Raw genomic sequence first — 22,189 nt, 5'->3', positions numbered from 1 at the left:
ATTTATGCCAAGTGGAGCAGAGTCTGACTTGCCTCTCGGTCCTGTGCTTGTCTAGATTTGCTTCGTAGGATCCACCTTTTCACACCAATAGTCCATGTGCAAATATTGTATAATGAGCTAGGTGTGAGATGGTGTTAACAAGGAGAAAGGATTTATTCATAACCTGTCAGCTGTTGAAATGAATGCATGATTATCATTATTATTATTATTTTAGTTAATGTAACTGCAAAGTTTGTCCTCACTGAAATGGAAAGTTGAAGTTTCAAGAAGGGCTGGGCGATATATTGATATATTGATATGATATGAGACAAGATATTTGATTCTTCCCTTATCACCTAGCCATACTTCATATGCTGTTCGTTAATTTAATCTACATTAATGCATTATATTCTATAAGATCATGAGAATTTGAGAAGTTAATCTATGTTGTTTTATTTCTATGTATATTGAGCTATATGTCATATATTGCGGCATATCCAAAAAAATACCAAACTACTATTTAAAAGTGGTATTGTCCAGCCCTGGTTTCAAGTAACTCATACAATACCTCGTAGTGCGGAGTCATTAGGATTAAGAAAGATTGCAAGAGACTTAAAACTGAAATTTATTTATGTTTTTTTTTTTTTTAGACAAAAACAACGAGCATCACCATAAATCTAAGCTAAAGCAAAACATTTAAAAGTAATTTTATTATTATTATTACTTTTTAAATCTTCATCTAAATGTTTTGAACTTACAGAGTCTATACAACTTTTCATCGAAACAAAATGATGCGAATTATCAGTTTTCCGAGAGTCCGTGAAAGCATCAGGCAGGAAGTTCAAACAACTTTCACTGTCCGGTCGGTCAGCAACTTCCCTCCAGCTGAACACATGCAGCTCCGTGTCTTCTGGCTTTATTTTATTAAACCTCCCAAGCAAATATGGTTAAAAACAAGTATTTAGAATGGAGACCGCGTTGTTCAGACCTGTACATTTGTTGCCAGTGTGTAAGTTTAGTAAATACACTTGGCGACTGAATGTATTTTGTTTGCTCGGTTTGAAATCCCCCCAGGTGTCGCTCATCAGGGGCAGGAAATCAAGGTAAGTTTGCAATGCCACATTTGTCTGTCACTTGTGCAAAAACTCCATAGACAGTCCTTATAGGAGCGTGATAGCCTGGATTATGTCACACTTTTTCCTTTATCTCTCAACGTATTAATAAGTTTATTTGCGTTATCTGAGTAGAAATGTGTGCTAAAAATTAGTTTTTCCTCTGGACGTAGCCAGTGGTCAGACCTCTGCAAACATAGAGTGACTTTAGCTGTGAATGAGTGGATATAAATATTCAGTTCAGTTAAAAAAAAAAACAAAAAAAACCCCCAAAACATTTAATTAATGTAACATGGTTATTTCATGGAGGGTCCGACTGATACTGGATTCATGGGACAGATTTCAATATTACGGATTTTAAAAAAATAGCATATGAATATATTAACCGATATTAAATACAGAATACATAAATACTTTTTTTGCACTATAAATTATCCTATAAACACTGTAGTTAAAAGCGATAAAACTATAATACAACTATACATACAAACATATATGAAATTAAAAAAAAATTTAAAATATAAATCTGCATATGTTCTGTCAAAAAAAAAAAGGTTTTCATACAGATGTATACCAGAAAACATATGCACCAATACTAATATAGACTGATATAGCTGTAGTAGGCCGGTATCAGTCCGATAATATCGGTTGACCAATATATAATCAGTCTCTAACTTCATGTAATGATTCTTTTGAGCATCATCCGTTTCAATGAATAACAATATTGATCATTTCTATTCAAAAGTAGTGCGTTATATTTAAAAGAATCAAATTATTATTTAGATAGGTCTAAATTATATTAGTAATCAATCAAAGAAATAAATAAACTCAGTGATTATGAAACTGATATTATAATTATTATTATTCATTGGTAATTCTCATTATTAAATATAACAGAATATAACACACACAAAAATAAACATACCTTTCTTAAATACAATAATAAGTAGTAAGATACAGATAATATGTATTTACAAATATTGAATCAGCAAGAATATTGTTTTACTGTACTAAATATTATTTTACCGTTTGCCCATATTTTAATACCTTTCTAAACAATCAATTTGGTTTTTTAGGGTTTTTTTTTTTTTTTTTTTTTTTTTTAGCCTGCAGTCATATCAATGGTCGTATCTAGAAGGGATCCCCAGACCCGCGTAACATCTCGTGAGAGTGATCATTGTAACCCAAAACCGTGATATTTCCTTAACTCTAACCAAATGTTTTCCGACTCCACGCCTGTCGAGATTTTAACCACATAGTTGTCGCATCATAAAACATAACTAAGTTGCGCCTCGGCGAAGAAGCTGCACTTAGGAATCTCGCGCGAGTGTCGCAGATCGAGGGTTGCCCGTCTCGACTGGACCATTGAGAGTTTCTCGGGCGGTCACGTGATCAGAGGGTTTTGCACCGACGTCACAGAAACCGAGCTGGTGCCGACTAATGATCCTCATCGTCCTGCTGCAGTTAAACTCCAACGTCTTACCGCACCGAAACACATCTCTGCAACAGCATTTTACTGCTGGCTCCAAGTTTCCACTCGCTAGTCTTTAAAAAGATAGGTGACAGTAATGTACACAGTATTGGAAATGTTCAGGGAACCGTATAGCTGTTAATAATGTTACCCTGCTCGCATTAACACAGTATATGGCTAACGTAAATGCAACAAACATGTCTCCTCGCTGAGAAAACAACTGGTGGTATTCTGTTGCGTTCAAGTTTTCAGGTAAGTTGCCTAAAAATAGTACCAGCTGGCGTGTTTAACGTAACGACGCGTGTGGTCTTCGACAGTGAGTGTGTGGTGGCCTTATTGTCCCCAGTGGCATTTGAGTTTGTTTCATGCTATCGCTGTTATTTTTGCCCAAGGGACACCTTTGGCTGCGCTAGGTTCAGGTTCTCACCATTACTGCATTTCTTAATTGTGTGTGGCAGAGAAGTTATACTTCAGCCTGTGTTGCTGCCAGTTTGTCTGCCAGTGTAGTTGCTGCTGTCTTTCCTGTCTGTGTTAATACCTGTTCACACAATCAGGAAATAGTTTATCATGGCTGGGCAGTCAATATCACAGGGACTAGACTAATTTATGTTTAGACTGTCATATGTTTTTTTTTCCCCCCCTTTATTTTAAGTATTTTAAATAATCTTTAAGTTTTGTAAAGTAGTAGCACAACTACAAAGGAAGTGAAAACAATATCTTGATATGTTCAGGCTGTGCCTCAATATGTAATATATCTCAATATACACATTTTATCTAAAATGCTGTTCCTTAAATTCTTACATAGTGCAAAACATGTTGATCTCATAGAGTATAATGCATTGCTGTACATTTCCTCTGGCCTGTTGCACATTTTCAATATCAAATTGAAAATCAATCTAAATAACCTTTCAGTTTCAATAGGCTAATTGAAATCAATATGTTGAACTAAATAACACTTGTGGTCCACAAAAAGCTTTTTTTTTTCTCTCCAGAAATGACCACGACACAGTTACTCCTTGTTGTGATCAGTTTCATGTTCTTTCTGCTGAATATCACTCCCAACTGTATCACCGTGCATGTACTCATGGATGAGAGGTTACAGCTCAGCCAAGAAGGACGAGCCTCTTGTCCATGAGTAGATGCACACATGAAACTGGAGGTCTGTGGATTATCTTGAGTAACATGTTCAGACTGTCATGATAACAGCAATATTCTCATTAATTTCTGTGCTCACTGTTAGGGGCACTTACATGTTCTCATTAGGGAAACTTGGGTTACATAAATACGATTAACACAAATTGATTTTTCTCCACAAACAGTGCACATCCTGTGTTTTTCTCCAAGGAGCTCGAACACAACCCTGTCTTATAACGTAATAGAAAGATTAGATTTAACTCGACAGCTGAGAAAGAGAGAAACCCTGGACTTCAGGCTGTGTTTGTTGCTTACACTATGCCCACATCAGGCTCGCTGGCTGGCTACATAGATCTTTGTTTGGTTGTCGTCCACAGAGCACCATTGTTGTCCCGGTGTCTGTGTGTAGTGTGCAGTTAAAGTCCATTCATGAGGCTGAGTGCATCATCAGCACGCCATAGCTTTAATGTATATGGAGTTCCCCAGAGAGGGCAAGTGAACTGTGGGGCTTTCGATGCATTACTGCATCAGTGTGTGTACCTGGCATAGTCGTACATTTCTCTGAGCTTAACCGAGGATCCATCTGTTAGCTTCTCATCAGTACAATCAGACCAATGTGTTCAGTCAATATGGGATAGCAATGAACGCCATTCTCAAGTGCATTTCTCTTGAAGCGTTAGTGCATGTCACACAGTAATCGTTGAAGAGTGGGATAGCAGTTAGTAAGGGTGTGCACTGTACTGTGTTTGCTGTACAGATAATGGCAGGATAAGGAAGGGCTGTGATTAGGGAGGCTGGCTTTGGAGTATGTAGGTGCCAGCATCAATTCAGGGTGTTTCTTCTCCTAAACTACAATGTAAAATCCAGAGGGGATTAGAGGTGCCACAGTTTCAATATTAAATCGAACATTGGTCAAAATGAGCGACATTTGAATCAAAATCAAAGGCAGAATTGCAGTTTTCCCAGTATTTTATTTTATTTTTGTCTCCACTGACGCCTTACTTGCAGTATACAGCATGTACAACACAGACAACACAGTAAAACTTACCACCTGTTATCTCACGCTTGATACCGTCTGTACAGGGCACAACAATTGGGAATACCAGTTTGCCCGGGGCTTTGTTGGGCATGTAAATATTGTATTGATAATTGATTAATTGTTAAAGTGATCACTTAATTTATTATCATATTAAACTGAATATATTTGGGCTGTGGACCGACAAAACAAGACATCACAAGTTATAGAGGTTGCAGCTCTCGATTAAAATTAATTTAAGTCTTAGTTGTTATTCAGTAACCGCTAATAAATAAAACAGTTTTTATAGGGGCTAGTAAAATTGACTTTGGGCGAGCAGATTTCTGACCCACTTGCCCGTCCACACAAGTGTAAAAAAAATCATTGACGTTAACCCTGTAGAGACATGCTCTTTTTAAAGAATTTTTCAATGTAAATGATAGTTATCAGGGCGTAGGAGCAATGATCTGTACAAATCAGGACATGATACGACGGTATACGCATCAGTGCTAAAAATGTTTAAACAGAAAAATCAAATTGAATCTTCACCCTAAATTCAAAAGTCAAATCGAAGCATGGATTTAAAGAATCACGAGAGCCCTAGAAGGGATTATTCCTCTTAGTCGCACATTCAGTCCAAGATTCATATTGAAAAAATTTATTTTTGCCTTCTCGGTTAGCTCAGCTAAAGCAGACCTGTACCTCAGAGTTAAGTATTACACAACCATATTTGGGTTTTGTCCAAGAGGGAAGTAGCCACAGCAGTTGCTCTGGGACTTTAATAAAATGGCGATAGGAGTTTATAAGTGCAGTAAAGGTTGCATTTGATAAACATAAGTGAGATTATAGGTTGGACTCAACACTTTGTGTGAATAGTTTTATGTATGATGTTTTTTATTTTAACATGGAATACCTTCTTTATTTTTGTATCACACTTTAAAGCACCAATCGTTTCCCAATCAGTGTTACACAAGAGCAAAAACAGTGTTCTTTGTTTACTTTTAACAGTCATGCTCACTAGGCAAATTGTGTTGTAATCTTTCCTGCTGCTAACAAGATTTTAAAGTATAAAATTACTGTTAAACCTGATACACAATATTAGTAGCCTGGATCAGGTTTGGTTTGAAATGAGAGCGAGACATTTAATTTGATGCAGTACCTTAGCGTTAAAATGTCACGGCTGATAATGGTGTCATTTGAATACACCGAGGCTGATCTTGCTTTGTGTCCGGCTGTCGTCTTTCTGTCTCATATGCAAACAACAATGGTTTAACTGTCAGCTGTTATCGTTGCAGAAGTGTTACGTGTGTCAGTGACAGGATCCAAGTTGTGACCTGGTTGTTGTGACCTGGTTGTTAATGTGAAAGTGTAATGCTTTTTGAACGGGGCATGTGACTCCTGCTTGGCTGCTTCAGAAGAGTAGTTCGAGGGCCAAACTACTGACTGCCAAGTCCTTTTTTTTTTACTATGCTGTAGAAGTTAAAATCACAACACCCGAAAGTTAAAGGTGTGTTTGTGTGTGCTAGGTGTGGTGGTGAGCCCATGGAGAAGCCATCATCTTCAGGCAGAGCAGCGCTGGAGGAGAGAAAAAGCCTGGTTGAGGTAAGCAGCCTACTCACCAACTCAAAACTGTATAATATATGGCTAATTATAACTTAGGTGAGAGAAACGCCTCAGGAAATGCATGTCTGCAGATACACTTTGGAGACTCCAGTTTTACCTAATGATTGGTGTTTTTCTGCCCAGATGTGCTCACAAATCTGCTATCAAGCTGAGTCTTTTTCTCAGCAGACTTTACACCCCATTTACACCTGGTATTAACATCTGTACTCGGATAAATTATCCAGACTGTTGTTTCGATGGTGTTTACACCTACCTTAGATCCAAACACAGCCAGACTACCTCCTGATGTGGTCAGGCAGAGCTGGTCACATTCCAGTCATGTAGCATTTACACCTTGCATTACCATGTGTTTTTTTTACTGATCTGATTTTCTGATCACGGGTGTAAATGGGGTGTTTGACTTGCCATAGCAGAGAGAGTAAAGGTGGAACCAATAACATTAACAATGGCTTGATTTCATATAAGTGCACCAGTGAGCCATTCCAGTGAATCAGCATGCAAAATAGCAGATACTGCTAATCTCAGAGGAATACCGTTATCAGTTTTATTGATTGCACTCATACTTTTCCTACTATAACATGCCAAAATGTCTGCTGTGAAAAACGTGTGTTTACTGTCACTGCTAGGTTATTAGAAGTGATGGCATGGCATATGAAATTTGTCCAAAAATACTTCCCGTTTACCTGATCAGTTGCTGTGGTTGTTTCAGCCTTTTGCATTGTGGGGTACAGTTAGCAAGGTAGACATGCACACTGGAGGCTTTTTCTGAATCATTACAATATCAGGGTATTTTTGGCATACTGCAGAATCAAAATGTACTGCCAGTATGGTAGGCAGGTTTGAGTACAGCCTTGGTTGATGAGTTACATCGTGGGTAATATATAGGTGTGCATGAAAAACAAAAGAAGACATCTCTTGCATAGATTTTGCTCCATTTTTTTAAACTGTTCATTAATTTTTCACTTTCGGCATTTATGAGTTTGCGCTAAAACTTGATCCCCTCCAATCAAAAACGTGTTACTGTCCCAAATGTCTGACCTCGACTACACTGACTTGCATCTTTGCAAAGTTTGTAAGTAGCGAGGTGTTATCACATTCCTCTACTAAAGGGGGTGATGTCTGTGCAATGCCCTAAAATCTGAGATTCAGAAGTACCCCAAAAGCCAATTGTTGTAACAGGGACAAAGAAAGCAGAAACCTGCAGCACAGAATGGATTCATCAGTACAGTCAACCACTGCCAGTTACAAGCTAACAAACAACATTAACAAATAAAAGGTGCAGACTACACTAACCATTCTGGTATGTCTGCTAGTAGCCAGTTTTGGTGCACAACAAATTCCTCAGCTGAGTCTGGATCTGACTGAGACTCAAATGTGTATGGATGAATTTCTCTGTTTCCTCCAACGCCAGTGCCAACCACTTTGATGGAAACTGCTTTTTCCTCAGTCAACCTAGGGCAAGCAGCTGTGGTGGACGAACTGTGAGGGAAGAAAGTAGATGTACTTCCAGCCACTTTTCAGAGAACTTTTTACATGGGCAAATGAACAGATGAAATATTAATCATAGCAGAGACGTGTCTGGTTCTCATCCTGCTAAATGCTTTTGAAAATGCTAATTGACTCCATCACGTTGTGTGTGGGTGTGTATTTGTGCCTACTCCAGGATGCTGGAGTGCTAAGAGGTGCTGAGGGTGGAGAGGTGGATCCTCAGACCCCGAGGAAGAGCAGCTCCTCTCGCTCTTCCCGCAAGAGCTTCCACCTGGACTACCGGCTAGAAGTAAAAACCTCAGTTCCCATCATCCATCTCTCCCCTAAAACCTCCTCCTCTACTTGAAACAGACACGCCATCTCTTCTGCCTTCACCTCAAACCTCTTGATTTCGATAAACCTTTTCTCTCAACATGATCTCTCTAGTTCTTTAACTACTGAGTTTGATGTATTTTGTTTTAGCCCGATGTCTGTATGCCTCTCTTTAATAACGTAATTGTTTACATTGATTGTAGGAGGACGTGACAAAATCCTGTCGTGACAAACATGGCCGCTGGACCAACCCCTGGCCCACATGGCGGTTTCCTTCCTACACCACCCTGCTCAGGTTCCTGTTGTTGGACAAAAATCACAGCAATATACCAAGTAGTAAAGAGGTGGGTAATTATTAGACTTTTTTTTACAGCTTTGTCTGTGTTCCATGCAGTCCCAATAGGGCTTCATTAAAGGGTTGGTCATCTAAAATCAGTAATAGATTATATTTTAATACTGTGGATAATATGAATTCCATATATAATAGCAGGCCACCATAAACTCACCAACTTACACACTTCTCTGAAGCTGTTACACTGTAGATTTTATAGTTATCGCACAGTACAGAAAGTTTTTGCCATCTGTATAAAAGTCACATATCATAGTTTTTTTTTTTGCATTATCCTTATAGTGGATGTTGTAGTTCAGATCCAGTATTTCTCACCTCTGTCACAGCCCACACTGTATAATACTGTATATATAGCTCCTAGTGGAAACCTTGCTGAGCTCAGTAAGAGATTAGCAGGCTTCAAAAGCTGCTTTCACACAGCAGCAGAAAAATGTTTAACCCCTGAATTGCACAAATTTGCAGTGTTTTGATGTTGTGCAAAACCTAGAATACCAGAGAGGTCATAAATTGAAAGTGTGATGGATAGAAAGGCAGCAACATATTTTATATATATTGTTTGTTAGGATGAAGTCTTGTAAACTATATGCATAAATACAAAAGCAAAATCTCAACTTTATGATGTTTAATAGAGGAAAATAACCCACAGTAGAGGTTATGGAAGTAGACTTGAAAGTAGGAGAAAAATGTAGCACACTCTGGCTCCATATGTATATCTTTTATTTAGATGACTTTTCAGCCACCAGGCTTTCTTCAAGGTCAAAAATCATAGGCTATGTTTATATGCACATATTCCACATTTATGCAAAATATGACAATATTCTGAATTTGATACAGTTCATGTAAACTGCATATTCTGTTTGCATATTTTGAATTACATATATATTTTGAATTAGAGCATTTTCTGATTAACATGTGGGATATACTGACAGTATTCAGGTATTAGGAGCATGTAGGGATGCATCCATAAAAGAAAAGCCCACATTTCTGGTCAAAATATCACAGTGGGAATACTGTCTTTTGAAGAAAAATAGTTAAAAAAAAAAAAAAAAGGGTATTTTGTGCATGTAAATGTAGTCATCTTATGGTGGTTAGATAATGATGTTGCACCTTTAGGGTCAGAAAAGACTTATAAAAGAAATGGATTCAGAGTGTGCAGCATTTTTATCCTTGTGATGTTAGGAGAGAATAAATGGGAATAAATCTTGCAAGCAGCAACAAAAACATGTTGGTCTGTGTGCAGCACTGTAACTGTGGCAGAAAGTAGAAAACAGTGACTCTGTTATTAGAAGGGATTACAGGTCGCATGTATGATCATAAGACTGAAACGTTCTATTCCTCATAATCAGTATCTGGTTGTTTTTCTCGCTCTCTGTTCTACTGCTTTTCTTTTTCCCCTTCTTTAGCCGTCTACCACTCTCTGTTCTGCTTGTACTCATGACCTTCTTACCTCACCTCCCCTCAGGCTCTGGACGGCGAGCTCCCAGTGATGGAGCCGTACTTCGTCCAGAACCCAGACCTGTCCGAGTCTGGTCCAGGTCTGAGAGTCACCTGGCTGGGACACGCCACGGTTCTGGTTGAAATGGACGGGCTGAATATTCTGACAGACCCGATTTTCAGCCAGAGGGCCTCGCCGTTCCAGTTCATGGGGCCCAAAAGGTACCGAGGGCCCCCCTGCACTGTGGAACAGGTTTAGTACTTTTTGTTTTGAATACAGTAAAGACCTCCGTCACAGTTTTTGACCCAGGCCTCGTTTCTTCAGCTGCCTCCTTCATACCTCTGTTTTATTTTTTATCCTCCTGCCAACAGTTGCCCAGGATCGATGCTGTTGTCATCAGTCATTCTCATTATGACCATCTGGATGCTGGATCTGTGACCAGCCTTAATACACGCTTTGGAGGGGAGCTACGCTGGTATGTATTGCTGATCTATAGTCAATAATAATGTCTGTAAGAGCCAGTCTTATTTATTTATGTATCCCAATTACACTCTCAAAGTGCATTATTACAATATGCCAGAATTTAGGAAATATCACATGTTCCTTTCTAAAAAAGTAAGTCTGACTGTGTTTAAACAGGTTCGTGCCCCTGGGTTTGATGGACTGGCTGGTGAAGATGGGCTGTGAGAACGTGATGGAGCTGGACTGGTGGGAGGAGAACTGTGTCCCAGGTCATGATGACATCACATTTGTTTGCACACCCTCTCAGCACTGGAGCAAACGCACCGCATTGGACGATAACAAGGTAATAATTCACTGATGAATTATTAGTAATTACTGATTAGATAGTGCATTTTATTGTACATTTATTGGTTTGATTGTGGTGTCAATCCAATAGCTGAAAGCTTTTTTGGGGGGTATTCATTTATACCTTGAATGCCATTTAAAAATACACTAAAAAGGCTGTTTTAAACAGTTTTTAATGGAGTCAAAATTAGATTCAGTACATATATATGCAGCTCTTCATCTTGTACTCTGTTTTTTCTCTCAGTCTTTATGGGGCAGCTGGTCTGTTTTGGGTCCGGACCATCGATTCTTCTTCGCTGGTGATACCGGCTACTGCTCCTCGTTCCAGGAGATCGGACGACGCTTCGGACCGTTTGACCTCGCAGCGATCCCCATCGGAGCCTACCAGCCCAGGTACTGTACATAACACACACACACAGTCCATTTTATTAAGTACACCTGTACAATTTAATGCAAGCCAAGTCCTCTGCCATAGAGTCTACTTTTATAATGCCTATACAGTTCAGTTTTTGTTAAATCTACAGAGGCGTCAGTGCAATTATGTTTTACCACCAAGGTTGTAGTCAGTGATGGTGTAGTGACTATGTTATGTTGAGGTGTTTCTCGTATTTTGCCTCCCTCATGTTTGTAAGTAGGGAGGACAAAAATATAGAAATAACTCAATATAATGTGTTACGGTACAAAGTCTTAATTTAATAATAACATGAATTAGCAGTGACCACATGCAGCCACCGTTACAGTCAGACATGTAAGAATAATTGGACATTTTTTTGATTTTTCAGGGATATGATGCAGGGGCAGCACGTAGATCCAGAGGAGGCTGTTCAGATTCACCAAGACCTCCAGGCCAAACAGTCTGTGGCCATCCACTGGGGAACCTTTGCTCTCGCCTATGAGGTACGAAAATACAAATACAGCAGCTTAGATTTTGATTAATACATTATTTTCAGTATGTAGCTAAGTGATTAGCTTAGCAATAAGCCTTGAAACGGGGGAAACCTTAGATGCTGCATTGATTGTTTCAGTCTGCCATTACATGCATGTAAACAGGGGAGCTGCTGTTTTTTGGGATAAAAAGCACTTTAACATTTCTCAACCAATTTTAATAAGTCATGTTATGTTCAAGGGTTTATGATCTACAGAGAGTAGTTTCCTAACTTACTCCACATGGATCATGAACCTTTAAATACAAAAATGACTCATTAAAATTGGTTAAGAAATGTAAATGTTAAAGTGCTTTTTATCCAGAAAAACATGAGCTCCCCTGTTTACATGTATGTATTCACATTCCAGTATTGATCAGGGCCCCGTTTCCCAGAGCCTTCGTAGTGCTACGTGCGTCGTAAGTTGTATTTTAAGGTCTCCCTTAAGGTTACGGGCTGTTTCCCAGAGTTGGGACGACCTTAAATACAACTTACAACGCACGTAGCACTACGAAGGCTCTGGGAAACGGGGCCCTGTCCAATAGGGGGCATATGTGTGAGACTGTTTGTTGTCTGGGGCCAGTCATTTCCTGGAGTCTTTGCTGGCTGTCTGGCAGCCTCATGGTAACAAGACTCTAAAAAGTGACTGTGCAACAAGGAATAGTCCAGCACATAGCCTCCTGTAAACCACAAATTAAAGTATTTAGCTTTATGTTACGCTGTTTGTTTTTAAAGTCTGTCATAAGGATTTCATAAATGTTAAGGCCAGTTAGATGACAGTACCAAAGGGATTGACACAGTTACATGATGGACAGGTAGCTAGTTTACTTGTTGCTAAAGTAGCCTTATCGCTATCTGCTCTTCATGTTAGCTAATTAGCTGGGTTAGCCATATTATGGCTTGTATGCCCGCTATACTAACAGCAGATAGCAGTTAGTCTACTTTAGCAACAACTAAACTAGCTACCTGTCCATCATGTAACTGTGCTCTGTCATCTAACTGGCCTTATAACAGTTAATGACATCTTTATGACATGTGTGGTAGCACTTTGTTTGGGATCAAGGCAAATATTTGACACAATTGGTCTCATAGTCATTGGTAAAGTTAACTTACAAAGCTAAATAGCTTCTCCAGATTTGATAACATCAAGGTTTTTGTAACAAACAATATTAACTTTACATTAAAATTAACAATTGATCAAATGGCATTCATAATAAACATTCATAAAGACTCCTTCATTTTCATTACAGGTGTCAATTCAGTCTTATGCACACCCAAACAAAGTGTTACCTCTACCACATAAATAGGTTAAGATCTATAAATACAGACATTATAATTAAACTGTACACATAGTCAAAACTAATGCAGTTCAAAACAGCAAGTCTTACTTAAAGTGTAACTTGCGGGTTAAACGTCCTATGAGATTTATGCATAATCTTGTGTAAAATGACATTTTTTTGACATAAAGACCAAAATTTATAGGAAAATTTGGTCTGTTGGAGCAAGGCTCTTAGGAAACACTTTGTTTTTTTGGTGCCAGAGTCTGCCTCTGACCTACGGGCAGAAGTAGTTTGTCTTGAGTCTGAGCGGTTATCTTTCACTGGGTTGGTGTTTTTTAGCTAGTTTTACGGTGCATTTCACTTCCGGTGACCATGCCGAATCATTATGTAGCTACAGGGACACAAACTCCTGCCTGTCAGGAAATCAAGTCTGCAGTTTTCCTGACAGGAGACGAGCGGGTTCTGCCTCTCGCTCCTCAGTGTGTATCGTGCAGCTGAAGAGGCGGGACTTCACTGCTGCCTCCGTAACTAAAACAGCGGTCTGACTGCCTGCTGACCACACAAACACCAAACAAACAAAAAAGTTTATCAGGGAACTGTTTTTCTTCTCTCCTCCTCTCAATCCACACACAACAGCAGAGAGAGGGGGGGAGAGATGAACGACTGTGCCCTTTTAAACTTTTTCTTCAGTAGGCGTTTGTGTGGTCAGCAGGCAGTCAGACCGCCGTTTTAGTTATGGAGGCAGCAGTGAAGTCCCGCCTCTTCAGCTGCACCCACTCCTCTCCTGTCAGGAAAACTGTGGACTTGATTTCCTGACAGGCAGGAGTTTGTGTCCCTGAACCGGAAGTGAAATGCACCGTAAAACTAGCTAAAAACACCAACCCATTGAAAGATAACCGCTCAGATTCAACACAGACTCTGGCACAGCGAGTACCTCTTCTTACGTCATAGACACGACATTGGGAAAAAAAGCATTTTTTAAGAGCCTTGCGCCAACAGACCATATTTTACTATAATTTTTGGCCCTTATGTAAAAAATTCTTAAATTAAGTTTTAAAAATGTCATTTTACACAAGATTATGCATAAATCTCATTACACCATTTAACCTGCAAGTTACACTTTAATAACTAGCATTAACAAGTTTATTAGGGTACTGATACACTAGGAGGAATCAAATGTTTTATAAACGTTTTTCCACATCCTACATAAGCAGAGCTGACACATTATAGCACACTATCACATTAGTATTTTATGACTATAATTTGTTAATGACTATTATAAAATAAATCACAGTAGCCAACAGAGTTGCTCTGTGTGTCACTGCTTTCAGAGAGAGACATAAAAGCCAGAGTGCTACAGAGGTAAAAAGTGCTCCAACACTCTATTATGTTCTGGTAAAACGACGCAACAAAAGGCGTCATTGTCCGTTAAGCTGCATGACTATTTCTGCAGCTAACGCAGTTTAATGCAACCTCTGGCTCTCTGCCGCGCTCGGAAAGTTAGAGACGACCTGACAAAAAAACGTGCAGCACTGAGCTAAAATTAGTGTCTGAAGCTCAAAAAGGGATTATTTGAAGTGCAGCTTGTATGAGGTACTTATCCATAATCAGTGTATTACCTGCAGTAGATTGCAGTTAACCCTCCAGTTTAAAGAAGCAGAGAGAAGCTGAGCAAATGTACCAAAAAATAAATAAATCAGTCTAAGTGTCTACTATGTTTAAAATATTTTCACAGCTTTACTTTGCCTTCAGGAAACTGCAATTATATAAGCCAAACATCAGTCCACCAGACTCCATAGTGAATCTGAACTCTCCTTTTAAAACACCAAAGTCACAGAAACTATCAGATCAAGGCTTTGGAGAGAGTGATACTTGGCATACATAACAGCGATGCAAATATCCTAAAATATTATAAATATTCAAAACATAGTCTATAGTTTAAACTTTTTTGGTGGCTAACATACATTTTGCTGCTCCTGCTACTTCTCCAAACTGGAGGGCATCTACTATATGCAACAAGCTAACTGTCGAAACAGTCAACTCATACAACCCGACTTCAAATAATCCAAACTATACCTTTAAAGTAAAAGAAGGAGTCTACTCACTTTTTCTGTTGTTCCTCTTTCACCCAGTACTACCTGGAGCCACCGGTTCGTCTCAGAGAGGCCATGGAACAGAAAGGACTGAATCCTGAATCCTTCTTCACGTTGCATCACGGGGAGTCTCGCCTTATATCTTCACAGGCAGGAGACGTCTTTGACTGATCCTCTTTGGAGCGTCCTGCAGGCTCGCCGTCTGTAACACAGAGCAGAACATTTTGTTGAACATGTATAGATGGACTTCAGTGATTTAAGTTTTAAATGCATATGCAGCTTATCCCAGCCGAAAATAAGGAATTCAAATGTTTCGCAATACTGTTTACATACTGAATGTTTGCCCTGCCATTGTCATGGTGGTCAGTACTACCTACAGGAGCTGCGACTCCACTATAAAAAGAAATCTGATTGTCTAGGTGTGTGTCTTTGAGGTAAAATCACTTCATCACATGGCTTCTGAGAAACAAGGTGTCTTTCATACAGATGTTAAATGTTGGTATCAGCACTCTTGTATGCACAGTGTTGGTACAGTGTGATTAAATATGTAGTTCAAGTCACAAATAGGATTCACATCAGTGTAACACTGATTTAAAAAAAAAAAAAAAGAGCACAGGTAACAGAAAAATAAACTTTGCAGTAAAATATTGTCTCCATGAAGTGATAACTTGAATTTTGGTTCACATTGAAAGGGTAACTTTGTTATTTTTCAACCTGGACCCTATTTTCCCATGTTCCCAAGTGACTAGTGGGGATAATGATTTCTGAAATTGGTCCTGTATTGATTGAGAGCGCTGCAGCTGACAGAAGCCAAATTAAGCTACAAAGTTATCCAGCCTATAACTGTGCACTTTCAAAATACGACCACAAAAATTGCTTGTTTTTGCCACCGGCAGGCTCAGATTGTTATTATAAATTATTAGATTTTTTAATTATCATTTAAATTATTATAAATTACAAACTGAACAGAAACAAAATAAAACTCACCAAAAATATCCGGTTGTTTGGTTTAAATAAACTCCATTTACAGCCAGAACATTTTAACATCTACCTCTGTCAGTTAAAGGTTTATTTCACTCTACCCAGAGCTGGTGATTGTTGGAACAGTGGAAAGACGTTGGTGAGTTTTATTTCGCTTCTGCTGATTATGACAATGTTAAAATAACCATTTTGTAACGGGAGCAGTAACACATCTGTTTCTGGTTGAAAAGAAAGCGTCTTAATTTAAAAAAAAAAAACTCTCTCTCTGTAGAAATCCTTTCCATAATGGTGGCAGACACTTATAATAATCAGTCAGTGTTAAAAAACAAGCACTCTTTGTAGACTTGTGTTGATGGTGTGCACTGCAGTTGCCCAGAGGGTTTACATCGTCTGCCAGCTGCTGTGCTCTCCCTCAATACTGGACCAATCTCAAAATTTTTTTTGCCCCTATTGTCATTTAGACACAAAAACACGGGACAACAGGGTCCAGGCTGAAAATACCCAAGTTACCCTTCAACGTGAAAGAGTTGCTGTGGTGTGCTCACTGCTTCAGAAACCTTTCAGCTCTGAGGGGAAAAGATTTCTGGCAGGTACAACATCTCTTGCTTCCTCCTCCAAACTTGGGCAACCACTGAAAAGAAATCTGCCTGCTTATGTCATCGGTTGGCGGAAACTTTCTAGTCAAGTGGCCAAAATGTGACCAGAATTCTTTTTTAGACTTTAGACTAAAAATCAGCCAATCAGAATTAAAAGAGGAAAAAAGTAATGAAAATTAAAGTCACATGGAGTAACTAGTGCTGGTGCCATGTCACCATAGTAACCAGTGCTCCTGATTGGAGATATTAATATTATAGGTACTTACTTTGTGTTAAAACACAGATGTTCAGTAGAAAGCTGGACTGCAGACAGGGTGATGCAGCTTTACGTTGACACATAGCTGGACTTTCTGTGAGCTGTAAATATAGAAGAAAAACAAGCTATTAGAAAGTTATTTAGAGTAGTGATTCTTAAAGATTGGTGCTAGCAAATGGTTTATCTCTGAATGTACTCTGGCCAACCCAAAAATATGTAACACACAAATGGTAGAAGAAGTCTATTTTTGTTGTCTGATTTTAACTCCCTTCCGCTGTACGCTAATAGAAGCTGTAGCTGAGTGGCTGTGAGACGCAGTCAGAAGTTGAGCTGGGTTCAGCTTCGTGCGCTGCAGATGCTGTGCTTTGTTCCTGCTTCAGACATTTGGTTTTGATGCTCTGAAACCACAACACAAAGTTGTTTTTCTCTTTCTTTGCTCAATGTGATCATTTACATTTTTACTTCTCGGAACTCAAGTCAACAGATGTATTTGCCCCAGAAAGCAACAGTAGAATCATATTAGCTCTCTGCTGTTTAAGTGATTTTTTTTTTTTTTTTTTTTCAATGCCAGATCTGTAAAAACCAGAATGTATGAACAGTTGAGAGCACAATGTTGTGTTATTTTAGTAGCCTGGTTTTAACTACAAGGCCAAACAGTAAAAACTGTGGTTTACACTTGATCTATGTCACTGAGTTACCCATTAAATATAACTTGTATTTCAAAATATGTCTGTTTCTTGTTGTCTGTAGCAATTTAGAATCTTCTTGAAATGTACTTTTGTTCACTATTCTTGTATTATTTTGTCCTGGTGCAGTAAAGCCTAGTAAGCAGTACAAAAACTGCAGGATATTTTCATTATTTTAAACTCACTGAACTATTCTTTGCCCCCAGCACCACTGTGCTGCTCATCAAATGTATTTTAAAGAAAGGATAATGAAGCCACAATGTGCAGAATTGAAAGTTTTTGGCACCCCCATGTGGTAGAATAAAAACACATTTTGTTGCTCTCGGTAGCAATTAAGTGGGGATTTTACACTGAAGAATGAAAAAGAGGCATAAAAAGCTATTCTGGTCTTTTAATTCTGTATTTAATTGGCTCGAGTGATTAAACAGTGGTATCTGTAAAACATAAAACATGTAACGTTGGCTACATTAATACACAGTGGTTGATTGCCACTGTGGCTTAATGGATTTCTGATTAAAAGCTCTGCCCAGAAATTGAGGAAATAATGACAGAAACCCACTTTTACAAAATAACAGATTACAAAGAAGGAATTAATTAATTAATCTCAAGGAAATAAAATAAATTCTTTAACTGACTGAATTATAGGGAGACGTAAAACATTTCAGTACTTATCTTTTCCTTATGTCAAAATGCTGAACCTACAGTGTTTAATGTTTTTTTTGTTGATCTATGAACTCAGACTGTTTTATCTAATATAACTATGAAGGGATTATTACTAAGTGTTATTTTACTGGCTCTCTAATTAGTGTACATACAGTTCACTCTTATGTGATACACATGTATTCTAAATGTACAAATATAAAAAAATAATATATCAGCCCCTGGTTACACTAAGTGTAAAGTTTAATTACAACTGAAAGTGTTTGTGGGTTAATAACAAATGTATTTTCATAAAGGTTCAACCTATGATTTTTTTCCAGGTCATAGTTTCTGACATTACAGCACTCAGACTAGAAGCAGGAAAAAAGTCACAATGTTGTGGAAACAGTAAAGACTGTTGATTTAGATGTGGAGGAGCTGGTCTCAAACTGATCAACTTTTTCTGTCTGCGGTCGAAGGACATATTTTTATTTCCCTTCACTATAAATCTAACCACTGACGTAAATGGTATCTTTCAATTTACAACAGGTAACTTCCTGGAAACAAACAGCTTCATCACCAACAGATACCAAAGCAAAATGTAATTTTTAATATTATTAATTTCATCAGCAGCTACAGATGATACCTGAAGGTGGTGATATACACACCAACTGATTTGCTCTTGAACGGATTTGAATTTCCATCAAATTCAAACAAATTGCACATGTTTTGGAACGTGTGCAAAAGAGAACAATTGTCTACAGTTTGCACAATAACCACTTGCACATGTCTCACTGATCAGAACTGTTGAGCTGATTCTCAGTAAAACTGTCAAACTCTTCACTACCTCTAAACATTTGTTCATCTCTTGAGCCATCAAATACAAAATGATCCACTTCAATTATCAAAATCTGTCAGACAAACATATATATTCCATAAATATCTGTGACATGATGCTTGAGATGCCTGATGAACTGACAGCTGACAGTGATGAACTGACATGGAGGTCATACTCTGTTCACCATAAGATGAACATGAAACACCACAGATCAGTTTTCTGTTTACAGTACATGTAACGCATGTAAATTTACAAATGTGCATATCCTTTTCGGTGCACTACAGTACTGAGCTGTATTGATTTTTCCCAGCAAAATTTAAACTGCTGCTGAAATCCGAATCTAAAAAAAAGTTCGGTAAAGTTGGAAAGATATTCACAGATTCGGACTTCCGGCATCAATAACTCATTAGTGATACGTTGTCAAAACATAAACGAGGCCTCTTTCCCATCGTTGTGAGGTAGACAATGTGCTACAAGCCCAGTTTGATCAAAAGTAGCTGTCTTTCAAGCTGCAGAAATAACATTGGTGTCTATGAGCAGCCGGCTGTGAGACGAGTGGATAGGGACCGTCTGCAAATTGCAAAACCGCTACAGCAGCGAAGAGAAACACTACACAGATATTCAATAACTTCACTCTTAGACAATGTAGTGTCACCAAAATCACTGCAGCCATCAACTGGATGCTGCTGATCATACTACAACTCTTGGTTTGATATTTTTTTAAAAAAATCATAATTTTATGGAATTTTTATTCATAATAAAATGTAATAACTTCTCTTTTATGTACTGTAGTGTCACCAAAATCACTGCAGCCATCAACTGGCCCCTGCTTATCATACTACAACACTTGGTTTGATATTAAAAACATTTTTTCAGAATTTTTATTAATAATAAAAATTAATAACTTCTCTTTTATGCACTGTAGTGCCACCAAAATCACTGCAGCCATCAACTGGATGCTGCTGATCATACTACAACTCTTGGTTTGATATTTTAAAAAAAAAATCATAATTTTAAGAATTTTTATTAATAATAAAATTTAATAACTTCTCTTTTATGCACTGTAGTGTCACCAAAATCACTACAGCCATCAACTGGCTGCTGCTTATCATACTACAACTCTTGGTTTGATATAAAATATTTTTTCGTAAGTGAAAAAGATGATGTCATTGCTGCCTCAAGGACACTGTTTAAATAATAATAATAATAATCACACAAGGATACAAAAGTGTGATAAAGCCACTAGCCAATCAGGAACACCTTTCAATTAAGCTCTACCTCAGATCTTTTCAGTCTGCATAACCTGCATATCGCCATGAAGGAGAAGATTATGATTATTTTTTATTAGTATTATTATTTTATTTTTTTTTTCAAAAAATATCAAACCAAGAGTTGTAGTATGATCAGCAGCATCCAGTTGATGGCTGCAGTGATTTTGGTGGCACTACAGTACATAAAAGAGAAGTTATTAAATTTTATTATTAATAAAAATTCTTAAAATTATGATTTTTTTTTTAAATATCAAACCAAAAGTTGTAGTATGATCAGCAGCATCCAGTTGATGGCTGCAGTGATTTTGGTGGCACTACAGTACAAAAAAGAGAGGTTATTAAATTTTATTATTAATAAAATTTCTTAGAATTCTGAAAAAATGCTTTTAATATCAAACCAAGAGTTGTAGTATGATAAGCAGCAGCCAGTTGATGGCTGAGGTGATTTTGGTGACACTACAGTGCATAAAAGAGAAGTTATTAAATTTTATTATTAATAAAAATTCTTAAAATTATGATTTTTGGTTATTAAATTTTATTATTAATAAAATTTCTTAGAATTCTGAAAAAATGCTTTTAATATCAAACCAAGAGTTGTAGTATGATCAGCAGCATCCAGTTGATGGCTGCAGTGATTTTGGTGACACTACATTGTCTAAGAGTGAAGTTATTGAATATCTGTGTAGTGTTTCTCTTCGCTGCTGTAGCGGTTTTGCAATTTGCAGACGGTCCCTATCCACTCGTCTCACAGCCGGCTGCTCATAGACACCAATGTTATTTCTGCAGCTTGAAAGACAGCTACTTTTGATCAAACTGGGCTTGTAGCACATTGTCTACCTTACAACGATGGGAAAGAGGCCTCGTTTATGTTTTGACAACGTATCACTAATGAGTTATTGATGCCGGAAGTCCGAATCTGTGAATATCTTTCCAACTTTACCGAGCTTCTAAAGAAGCTCATAAAGTAGCAGTCAGTGTCAACAAAAAGTAAAACTACACACAGATTTCTATGAAATATTCCCAGGGTTGCCATGCTGAGAAAACTTTTTGGTAGCACTGGCCAATTTAATGACATAATATTAGGTTTTGAAACATGATTCGGTTTCAGTTTTAGTGATCAGTTTAGACAATGCTGAGACTGTTTCAAAAGAAATGAGCCAAAGCAATTTAGAAAACCTGTAAACGCCTTCAGGGTTGAAGGAATTTATACAGACGGTTTAATAACACTAAAGTATTGACTGTGAATTTATTAAACGCCTTCAGGTGCTGATAGAGGTATTACATAAAGATCCCACATGGATCAGATGTTGGGTTTACATCAGTATAAATGAGTCAAATTTGTGCGTGGACGTGTTGTCTGCAGCGTTCAAACACTTTTACATAACACCTCTATCGATCAAATTTTGATCCACGTGCGATTGAATATCGGTCTCATAAAGTGGTTATGAATTATCAAACACATATGTTTTCATCTTCAACTAATAATTCAACTCACATCCTCTCCAGAATCTGAATTTGATGCACACAACAAACAAAAGATGAGAAGCCAGGGAAACAAACCAACCTGTTCAGCCAGCGACTCAGGTGAAGCACGGGGAAGTCCAGAAAATCCAGCCAGTTCTTAAAAAAAAACCTCTCAAATCTTTAAATATATATGCATGTACTGTGCTACATCGTTTTTCTAGATTTTATCAAGGTTCTAGATAGCTAAAAACTGGATAAAATGTTGAAAATATCACCGCCTTTGTTTGTCTTCTTGTTCTTCTTCAGCTCCCAGGTGTGTCTGATTGACCTCGTCACCTCTCTCTCTCCACTGCACTGTGAGAGAGCGACACGGGGTGGCGCTGTCTGCAAACTTTTCTCATCTCACTTTGAAAAATGTGGACCTAAACCAAAATATT

The 22,189-nt window shown here is 38.0% G+C and overlaps 1 protein-coding gene and 1 long non-coding RNA gene across 3 annotated transcripts; one reads left to right on the top strand and one right to left on the bottom strand.

Moving 5' to 3' along the window:
- The first annotated feature begins 839 nt into the window (after nucleotides 1-839).
- napepld (N-acyl phosphatidylethanolamine phospholipase D) lies at nucleotides 840-15,611 on the top strand. 2 transcript variants are annotated; one of them, XM_084711180.1, is made up of 10 exons: nucleotides 840-1,082; nucleotides 6,238-6,313; nucleotides 7,998-8,111; nucleotides 8,338-8,478; nucleotides 9,946-10,170; nucleotides 10,290-10,393; nucleotides 10,558-10,723; nucleotides 10,970-11,118; nucleotides 11,508-11,622; nucleotides 15,061-15,611. In XM_084711180.1, the coding sequence occupies exons 1-10, from the start codon at nucleotides 946-948 to the stop codon at nucleotides 15,190-15,192; spliced, it is 1,359 nt and encodes a 452-aa protein (XP_084567306.1). In that variant the 5' UTR covers nucleotides 840-945; the 3' UTR covers nucleotides 15,193-15,611. The 2 variants fall into 2 exon arrangements, with proteins under 2 accessions (XP_084567306.1, XP_084567307.1); XM_084711181.1 differs by lacking the exon at nucleotides 840-1,082 and adding an exon at nucleotides 2,503-2,814.
- Nucleotides 11,391-15,171, bottom strand: LOC146306821 (uncharacterized). The gene is made up of 2 exons (XR_014769001.1): nucleotides 15,034-15,171; nucleotides 11,391-11,615 (listed from the first exon to the last, which is right to left on the bottom strand). It is a non-coding gene; the product is annotated as an uncharacterized LOC146306821 (long non-coding RNA).
- Nucleotides 15,612-22,189: the final 6,578 nt, after the last annotated feature.

This window comes from Lutjanus erythropterus, chromosome 22 (assembly GCF_056507025.1).
Source record: "Lutjanus erythropterus isolate fLutEry1 chromosome 22, fLutEry1.hap2, whole genome shotgun sequence".
In the NCBI taxonomy this organism is placed as follows: domain Eukaryota; kingdom Metazoa; phylum Chordata; class Actinopteri; order Lutjaniformes; family Lutjanidae; genus Lutjanus; species Lutjanus erythropterus.
This window is presented reverse-complemented; position numbering and strand designations above follow the sequence as displayed.

What these genes read in the sequence shown, in the direction of transcription:
- napepld (XM_084711180.1), top strand. Translation starts at nt 946, where the DNA reads ATGGAGACCGCGTTGTTCAGACCTGTACATTTGTTGCCAGTGTGTAAG. An exon ending in AGAGAAAAAGCCTGGTTGAG is followed by an intron (nt 6,314 to 7,997) that starts GTAAGCAGCCTA and finishes TGCCTACTCCAG; the next exon opens with GATGCTGGAGTGCTAAGAGG. An exon ending in TTTGGAGGGGAGCTACGCTG is followed by an intron (nt 10,394 to 10,557) that starts GTATGTATTGCT and finishes GTGTTTAAACAG; the next exon opens with GTTCGTGCCCCTGGGTTTGA.